This window comes from Heliconius melpomene, chromosome 3 (genome assembly GCF_056956725.1).
Source record: "Heliconius melpomene rosina isolate 202511_hmr_F chromosome 3, ASM5695672v1, whole genome shotgun sequence".
Lineage (NCBI taxonomy): Eukaryota > Metazoa > Arthropoda > Insecta > Lepidoptera > Nymphalidae > Heliconius > Heliconius melpomene.
Window position 1 is genome coordinate 9,591,074 of NC_140391.1, and position 10,221 is coordinate 9,601,294.

Genomic DNA, 10,221 nt, shown 5'->3' on the forward strand with positions numbered 1-10,221 from the left:
ATGGATTAGGTAATTAATAAAATCAAGTTATTCTGTAAGCTTTGTTAGTGGTACAATAACTCATTACCGACTGGTTTAATACCACCAGTCTTGCTCTACTTTTTATAACGTTCTTTCCATAGAAACTCCTGTAGAAATTAAAACAAATAATTAAGTTTAACATTTGTCACATTTTATGAAATGTTTAAAATGACAAAATGTAAAATAAACAAAATATAGATAAAGAAAAATTAATAAAACAAACGCCATATATTGAATATAATTTATTTGTAGCAGTATATCAAGTACTATACACTAAAAATCAATTACTATAGCATACAATTAGCATTTCTTCTAAAATTACATAAAAATCCCTTTAATATACATTTGAGCGATTAAAACCTTTTAAAAATTTGGTAACAGCGAATATCGCCTAACACTAATTAATAGGCATTAAAATCTTTTAAAATATACAATTTAGGCACATCACTAGTTTACGGTTGGCCATTATACATTTAATAATCGCATAATTCTATTAGCGAAAGTAAATAAAAAAAATGTTACTAGCAATTGTAGCAAAATCAAATTGCTAGTAACAATGACAAAAAAATTAACAAAATAATATTAAAATGTAATGAATTAGAATCAATAAAAATCAACAATAATAAAGGCTGACGAAACGCCTAACTTAATAGCGGCTCGACAACATTGCGAGGGCTTTTTTAATACAAATATGGTCAACGGAACGTCACTAAGCAAATAAATATGAGTATCATATAAAAGGAAATACAGCAAATATCGATTTTTGTAAGTAAACGGCCAATATACAGTAAGATTTCAAATGTTTTTGCATAATTGAAAGAGATCCTTTTTTCTAAATACGTTATAGATTTACATAATATTTGTCCAAAAGTTACAATTATTACAAAAAAGCATGTTTTATTTCATTTTTCAAAGGATCTGAATGGAGATTGCTGTATTTGCTTCTATATGATACATATGACCAAATAGTAAGTTGACATTTCATGACAATTATTCAATAAAAAGCCAAAATTAAATATAAATACTATTTAAAATTGTTAATTTAAAATTTAAAAAAGTCAACTGTGGTCAACTTAATCGTAATTTAGGCGTAATTTTAAGTTATTGAGTTGGTGTTGAATGGGGTCCGGGTTAATGCCAGTCAGAGTCGCCAACAGCACCGCCGTTGCCGGGGGGTGCGGGAGATGTAGGAGGAACTATAAAAGGTAGAAAATATCAGTTAAAAGTAATATCTTAATGAACTAAGATTTTCGAGATATAATTGAAGATTTATATAAAACTGTTCGGCAAAAGAAAACGTTATAACAAAAAAAAACAATATCCAGAGCTTTATTTATCATTTGCGCAATAGATAGATCTTTTCAGTTGTGATACTACTCTGGTGCGGCAAGCGCAAGCGCGGCATTACCTCCAGAATTTAGGGGAAAACAGAATGAAGTGTTATGAAACTAGATATTATAATTTAATCCCGCTGTAAACGAGATAAAGCGTGAAACCTAATACGAAAACTAAGCAAATATTAATAATTTACCATCCCCTCCATTCTGCGGTATAGCGGGTCCGTCGTCGGGCGTGCGTTGTGCGCTCTTAGAGTTGCGCATTAGTGGTTTATGCTTCTCTGTCGAGTGCTGCCACGCCCAGCACGATCTACAGAAGTACCTGGAATTTTAAAAAGATTTTTTTTTAATTTACCATAATTTTAATTGTAAAAATTTTGTTAGCTTATCTACAGACCAAGTTATTCTGAATAAGTAAATAATGATTGCTATTTCCATTTGCATCAAGTCATTTGTTTCACTAACGTAAATATATCAGTAGGCAAAATAAGATTTTATAGAGGAACATAAGGTAATTGTCTTGATCATTAATTTGAAATTAGCATACCTAAAACAGATCGGTTCCCGACAGAAGTAAGGGCCCTGCTGCAAGTTGCACACCGAACACATTGAGTCCTCCAAGTACGGGTCCACTTGAACCTGCAACGAGAAATTTTAACGTGAACACAAAAGTTGTATTTATAGCTTGTTTTAGAAACGTGCAACGCAATTATTGGCAGACTTGGTTTAATTTAATATAAGTAGTTATATTTCAAAAATACATTGCGTTAACACACACATTTTAAATAGTTTGAATTTATTGTTAAATGACTGAGCTACACGCTGTATCCCCCGCACAACAGGGTAGGCGGAGGGAACCAAGGAACACAGTGTTAAAACATTCCGCTCCCATTAAAATGACTCCATTTTCCACTTCCCGCTGAATTCGGGAGACGTTTGTACTCCTGCGCCACGAATGGCCCCTAGCATTATTATTTGCAGAATAAATAAACTATCATAACATTTATTTACCTTCTTGGTGAACTTGTCAGTGCGTATCTCAACGTACGCGGCGGATATGGCGCGCACGTACGAGCGCACGTTGTTGAACGTGACGCGCCCGGAACCGATAGGATACTTGTTCTTGTCCGTGTCTATACCTGTCAATCGGAAATCATTTTAAAGGAAACGAGTATTTTCATAGAATGTATCGATTAGAAGCACAGCTTTGCTTTATGAGATTAAACTTATTATTTGTTATTTTGAAATTAAATACAAAAAAATAAATAAAATCCATGGAAAAAAAGCACTCAAATGCTATATTGCCACTGTCATATTCTATACTTATAAATCTAATACATTTATATCTAAAAATTTTTACCAGCATAAACCACTCCGTGGAACAAATCGTTCATTATGGTCGCCAGAGCACTAGCGGACAGCATCCCGTGCAGCGCGCCCACGAACACGGTACGTGCGGGTTCGAGGCGGACGGAGGTGCCGGCAGGGGTCCCGGGGATGCCGGGGGACACCCAGTTGGAGTCCGATACTGCCCAGGGGATTACTTGTACCTAGAAAACAAGAGTACCATATTTCGATAGAATGAATAAGTTAATGATTTGCATAATTTGGTATATTATCATTAATATTATGGAACATCGACTAATCGTTGACAGTAGACGGAACAGAAGGACTGATATAATATAATCTAACTAAGATCCTATCACTGAATATAAAATGTTACCGCCTCGGTAATGGCATGGTAAGCAAGACCCGACTCTCAAGTCGGTAATTAAGCACGCAGTATAAGAAGGCACATACCTCCTTGGTCCGCATGTTCCGTGAGGCGACCCGGTAGTACCAGTCGGGGCCTTCCCTCCTGGAGGCTGCCAGCAGCGCGCGCACGCGGCGCTCGCTCTCCAGCGTCACGTAGGCGTAACCACGCGGGGATGCGCCGCCGCCGCCACGTCCTGGCCACTCCACCCTGGTACAGATCGACTACTTTGAAGACTGGGTACAATCGATGGTCGTTATGCAATTACTTTTAAGCTTCGCGCTTTATTTAGACAGGAAACCAGAGAACTATTATGAGGCACGTTTTGAATTCTGCCTCAGCACGAGCACCGTTTTGCGCAGTTACCACAACAAGGAAATGAAATGAAAATAAAAATAAAAATTGAATATATTTTTGAGTGGGCCTCTTGAGCTTGAGCTTGCTTGTGTCCCAGCCAGCACATCTGGCCTCCTTCGTTGATATTTAATTAGCGAGATTGCGGTACTCATTAAATCTGAATAATTTAGGCAAGTTCTAGACATTTTGTATGTTAATTAAAAAAATACAATTAGGTATTTAAAAAATATTCTAAAAATTCTTCCTTTAAAAAAATTACACTACTACAACACCTACCTCACAGGCTGAAAATGCTTTAGCGTGTTCATCAGGGTCTGCTCGGTGATGTCCCACGGCAGACCTCCGAGGAACACTTTAGGCGAGAACCCGCTACTAGGATCAAGGCAGCGCGAGGGCAGCGTGCCACTCCAACGCAACGCCTCCGAATGGCGGGAGGAGACTGCGCCACCTGTGATAAAAGAAATATAAACCTGAGATAACCAATTTATATTTAATAATTGTAAATAACATTAGATAAAGATAGTCCTGTGTAAAGCGTCACTATTTTGGTTGGTCAAGCAAGTTTTTGATGTATTGATTCCACGACTAAAATAAGTGGCTTAGTGATGAACATTCCAAGTTGCCGAAATTATTAGTATTAGTATGTTTTACAAGCATAACGTACATAAGCAAATTTCTTTATTTAGTAAGAGCTCTAATTTAATAGACTTAAAAGAATATTTCGATAGAAATATAGGAAATAACCAGACGATGAAACAAATATTTTTTTATCATTACTTACAGAAAGATGCACGGCGTGGTAGAGCTCGGTTTTCTTCGCTACGATTTTGCGCGCGAGCCCCTTCAGGCGGCCAGGGCGATTCCACCTAATAAAAACAAAATTGAATAAAAAACTTAAATTTTTCTTCGAATTAATATTACATATCGAAATCATACTGGCACGACAAATAAATATTATGTAAAGATATTTCATTCTCCACTTATGAAATTCTTCAAGTGAAATGGCTACGTCACTATATCTTTAAGTTTTGAGTAAAAGCAATATTATTACAATAAACAATACAAGTTACCTCCAGTCCCTCGCAGCTAAGTCGCGTCTGGTAGACGCTGATGCGCGTGTTGTTCGCGGGAGGCATCGCCAGGGCCTTCTGAAACATTCAACTTACTGTACACATCACAATTATAAACTATATTTTACATTCTCTTCAATAAACTTTATCACATTTTTTCCTTAGCTTCACGCTGTATACAGCATGTAAAAGTAAATAGGGAGCCAAGTATTTAGACAGTGCCCCCCATTCTCCACCCTATTCTGTAGACATTGAACGATAAGTGGCGGAAATCTATGAACCATCTGTCTCTAGTATGTATGTGTATTATCTATGCAATGAACTCTAAAATATGAATATTTGAATGCATAAACATTTTATTTCGAATTTATATTTAACTTAACTTCCTCTTTAGGAAAGAAAAGTTTCTAAAGTATAATTTTCCGACTCTCACGCAGAATACAATATAACTATGAAAAATCTATTGACGCATAGGAAACATCTTCCAGTCAAACCATAGAAATGTAGTTTAAGAAATTTGAACATTTCTTTATTGACGTTTAAGTTTGCATCCTGAATAATAGGAAAAATTAAGACTTACTAAGGAAGCCACAAGGTCTGTTATGCCCTGGCCCGAGTTGTCCCAGCCGCCCGGCCTCGCGCTCTCGCTGTAACAAAAATTCTTTAATCACTTTCAGGTACTTTAAAGTACTCGAGGAGTGCGCGTTAATTGTTTGTGCATCGATTTGAAAGTTTATGATAAGTATTTATTTAAGATATGAAAGGAAACTGCAACACGATGGGAGACTAGGTAATAATTTGTGGAATCAATCGGGAAAAAATACCCCGTTGGGTTTATTTCTATAATATTTCTACCAGACAACCTGCAGAAAGTGAGTGCAAGTATGCAGCTTTTTTTAACTTGCACGCTGTAACCCGCGCATAGCAGGGGATACCTAGACCTAGAACCTGGTGTGAAGATCCCATTCTCCATTAAGACATTTCCGTTGCACTTCCACCGACTTTTTTAGTGGCGGAACTCAACGACGCAAGCAATATAACATGCAATGTAAAAATAACGCATGAATAATAATTAAATTCAGTAAATTTAAATTGTAAACTAATATCTGTAGTCCTGAATACATAAGATTACAAACCTGTAGCTTGCGTAAGCAGTGGGATGACGCGGTGGAAAACATGTAGATGGAACCAGCGTGCGTGGGGTCTCTGCTGCCTCAGGGCTGCTGGGGGTTTCCCATCGCCACTCATTGTCACCACCCTCCTGTAAACGTTAATATTATATGGAAAAATAAAAAAAGATTACACTATAATGATCGTAGGCTGGACTTGAGTAACAAAAATTGTTTCAGTATTTGTAGAAAATTAGGTTATATGGTATAAGTAATCTTTAGCGAAGTGATATATTATGGTAATACAGCTCGTCTAGACTGACGGCATACACTACAATAGCGGAAAATCCCGATTCCTAAATAACTTGGTATATTCTAATGTTAGTATCCGCAATCATTGCGATAAATTCTTCATAGGAGAATTCCCAAAAAATAGCAAAACTAAAATTACCAATTTAGTAATAGTAACTTTTAATATCTAATTATTAATATTATTTCACTTTAAATAAGCAAAATATACAACTTTTAGAACCCAGATTAAACTGAAACTCTGGCATGTGCCTACAAAAATAATATTAAATTGCCCGCTTCTGCCAATAGCCGCTCCGGCAGACGCCTGCCAAATAAGAGATACAAAAGTTGCAAGTTTACAAGGAGACCCGGCTAAGTGCTGGCACAACCGTCGATAGTGTTTACTCTAAGAGAAGCGATCAACGCGTTTAACGGTATTCCACTCTGAATACTTGGTTGGCATAGCATCAATAGTGAAATTGAAAGTTGTCAATACAAGAAAAAGAGCAATTTCCGCTAAATTTGTATTCGATAAAACTAATTTACTGACTGACTGACTAAACGCGATAGGTCGTGGGCGCGATTATCACTCGAGGAAATGAAGTATTAAATATTTTCATTTTCTCGTTCTGGTAACGAGGGGTAAAGCGAAGAGTTGAGTTGGACCACTCAACAAGCAAGCAATGCTTCGAGAAATCGTAGGAAAGTAGGTAACGCAAGTGTCTTAAGCAGAACGGAGTGTCTCAACACTACATTCCGTGTATTCCTCCCGTCTACTCGGCTATGTGGAGAATACAGCGTGAAGCTAAACACCACATGAAATTTCTTGAATATTTGAAGATATTTTAAGACTGTTGGTATCTCTATAACAAGTAGATTATATAAGAAACCCAAAAAAGTTACAATATAAAGATTTAGGCTTAGGTCAGTCAGGATTAGGTCACAAGTTCGTTTCCCCTAGTAACAGGTAGCCCCGTCGGGATGAGTTATTATTAGTAGCGTCTAGTAATGGAGAAAATCTAAACCCTCGCAGCATTAGAACAACGTATACAATATTTATGCGCTAGCAGATATATTAGGGGGCTAGAGGTTGTTGCGGACACAATTTTAAAAGGTCAGGCACTCATTTTGAAAATTTATTTGTATTGTATGTATTTTGGCAATGTTTATTGTTAATTTATTCTGTTAAAGAAATATTTATATTTATTTATGTTTTTTTATTCGAATAGCTAAGCGTTAAAAATAAAAGTTAAATGGAGAAAAAGTAAAGTAAATAAGTAATACAGCAGCAGGTTTTTTTTAGCTTTACGCTTTATCCCACATGTAACAAGGTAGCCAGAGGGAATCTACTGTTAAGGTACCCCCTCCCTGATTAAGACACGTTCCGTACTATGCGCCGAATTTCGTTACGAGTCGAGGAACTATTATTACTAAAGCGAAAAAATTGAATATTCCATTCTCCCTAGTGGGAATTGAACCTACAACCGTCGCGTTAACAATCGTACGCTTGTTGCGTCTGTGCTATAACTAACTGCCTCTGTGCCATAGCGACCTCAAGCAGTAATAGTGAAATAAATAGTAATATAACGCAAACAATTCCTAGATCATAATGTAGCTATACCAATTAGTTACATAGTAAAATCACTGTTCTCCACTTTTCTACACCCGTTTATAATAGTATTTTCACGAATAGAAAATATGCATTTCCGTTTTAACAGTAAAAAATACTCTAATAGCAAGCTTCAACCACTTCCACTACAACACACGAGACATACCTAAATGGAATATCAAAATTAATCGAACTTAGAAATACCGCGCATGTTGAAGCGTTAAATTAGGTCGTAACAGTAATTAGGAAACTACCTTCGCGCCGGTACACCGTTTACACGCCGGATGTTACGGATTTATATACATTTGCCGTGAAATTGCTATCAAATTTCTATATTCTATTTGAAAATATTACGAATTTCCTTGTATCTCCACGAAAAGAACATTAGTACTTCCCAATGAAACAACTTAGGTAGGTACACGAGTAACACTAAAATCGATTTAATTTGCTGAATCATCGTTTTATTCTATTGGAATATACGCTACATTTCGAATTTGTGTTACGAGAATAATCAATCCATTCTTAAATAGGATGGCGGTTAACGAATAAATTTAGGTCAGCTTAGTTTTGTATAGATTCGGACAAGTTAAATATACAAATTGTCGACATTTATTTCAATCTAATAGTAACTATATAGGGAATGATGGTACGCTTTAGGAAAAAAAAATATTCCTAATTATTCGGCGGTAAGTGGAAGCGGAGTGACTTAACACTAACTAAATTTCCTCTGCCTACCCTACCCTATTTACATACGGTATACAGGGTTAATCTAAATATTGAGCCAACTATTACTAAGAAAACACCATTTAAAAGCATTTATAGATATAAAATTGGCGCCTTTATGGAGTATATACGATAAATCATGCGACCGTTTTGATCGGTGAGGCTATTAAAAGAGATTGTATTACTGCACTTAAAGGACGGGAACTTGGCAATTTTAAGATGCAAGCGGGATTTAACGCTCTGGAAGATTTGTCGAAATGTCGCTACAGTGAGGCTGGAGGAATTACAACAGTGTTCTTGTTCGCTAGCGTATATTTACAACATATTTTTTAACACTTTTCCCGACTATGTATTTGATGAATCACTTCGGTTTTGTAAAATCGAGTTTCGGTTCCAACTATTACACAAACTGTATTAGCGCTATATTTCAAATAAAATGAATATTCAAAGCTATAATTTTTAAAGTTGGCAAAGAAACTAAATCTGCAAAATAAATAAGTTTTTAAATTTGGGGTAAGAGTTAGACTAGGAAGTTATCGATTTTACGGAAACGCATCCTTTCTGAATTTACGTATAATTCAGAATTACTTTCAAAGATTAAATGTATAGAATACATGAGCATGAATAAAACGCAGTATATTTTAAATGCAAGCTATAAGCAAGATTAAGAAATCCAGGATCCAGGGCTGATACAAGCCTGGTCGCGGCTGCATTATTTGGCACGGCGCGCCCATTAATAGGGTAGCTGGCAGCCGTCTCTCGAACATTAACTGCCATCAAAACGGATGTCGTACGGACATTATGAACGGACAATAAAACTGTCGAGCGCTTTGTACTCAAATTTCAAGCCTTGAGGCTTTCAAGTGCATTAAGTAAGGCGATTGTGCGATGCACCGAGCATGGGTCGTATTTTTCATATATGTAACTACCCTACCGTTAAAAATATTTTTTTACAAGTTAAATTTTAGAGAATTTTATAACCATTTAACAGTAAAAGTGACACAAACGACAACTAATATATTTATTAGAGTCAATCAACCGTAAATTAATTTGAAATAATTGAAAACGCGACTGATTTTTCTGGTGCCCAACGTGGGCCCGGTTCTTAAATTCCATTAATTATAAAAACTTATTATTCTGAAAAAAATTCGAAAGCTTAAACCTACCCATTATGAAAACTACTTAAAAAGTTCGACATTACGGAAACGATATGTCTGTTGCAATCGTAGAGCCACTTTAGATACACATCTCGCAATGACTAGACGGTATTATTGCCCACGTAATGGGATATTAAAGAACTTTTGATGTAAATATTCGACTTAAATAACAATTGCGATAGAGATTCTAAAGTTAGAATAAGATTAATAAGAAATAACTTACAGTTGTCCTGGTAGTTTTCGGCGCGGCAGCTTCCCCGAATTGTGATGTATCAAATCCCAAAAACTCGGCCAGCGAGCGACGGTTCTCGCGTGAACCGCCGCCACCGCGGTTGTTATCCTAAACAATAAATTATTATTTGAAACTTTGGACTTTATGGAAAAATAAAATGAGCAAATTGGGAATCGCGTATATGAAAGTAAAAAAGTTGTTTAACGGTATATTTGAAATAACCAAAATTGAAGGTATTATAATTTAAAGTTACGAGGGTAGTTGTAAAAAAATGTTTCAAATTATAACCGCCAACTAAAACCGAATCATGGAATATAGATGTCGCTTGAAAGCACGAATCAAGGGAAAAAAATATGGATAAAAAAAACATTCAAATCCAACAGTAAAATATTAAAAAACTCACCTGATGTAAAAGCGGCATAAGTGCCGCCAAAAAGTTTACTAAAGTTTTCGATGCGACTTCGACCAGATTGTTCCAGACTTCTTGCCAGTTCGGCAGCCCAACGTCAACTGAAGGCGGCAATGCGCGCAGCGACGCACGAAGTCGAGACTGACCCCACCA

At 36.3% G+C, this 10,221-nt stretch overlaps 1 protein-coding gene across 2 annotated transcripts; it reads right to left on the reverse strand.

The window, feature by feature from the left end:
- Positions 1-244: 244 nt before the first annotated feature.
- Positions 245-10,214, reverse strand: orb (polyadenylation element binding protein orb). 2 transcript variants are annotated; one of them, XM_085207900.1, is made up of 13 exons: positions 10,063-10,214; positions 9,651-9,767; positions 5,675-5,799; positions 5,119-5,185; positions 4,539-4,613; positions 4,250-4,334; positions 3,745-3,916; positions 3,159-3,321; positions 2,719-2,908; positions 2,370-2,497; positions 1,906-1,997; positions 1,553-1,680; positions 245-1,217 (listed from the first exon to the last, which is right to left on the reverse strand). In XM_085207900.1, the coding sequence occupies exons 1-13, from the start codon at positions 10,078-10,080 to the stop codon at positions 1,153-1,155; spliced, it is 1,425 nt and encodes a 474-aa protein (XP_085064026.1). In that variant the 5' UTR covers positions 10,081-10,214; the 3' UTR covers positions 245-1,152. The 2 variants fall into 2 exon arrangements, with proteins under 2 accessions (XP_085064026.1, XP_085064025.1); XM_085207899.1 differs by having other exon boundaries at positions 4,539-4,616.
- Positions 10,215-10,221: the final 7 nt, after the last annotated feature.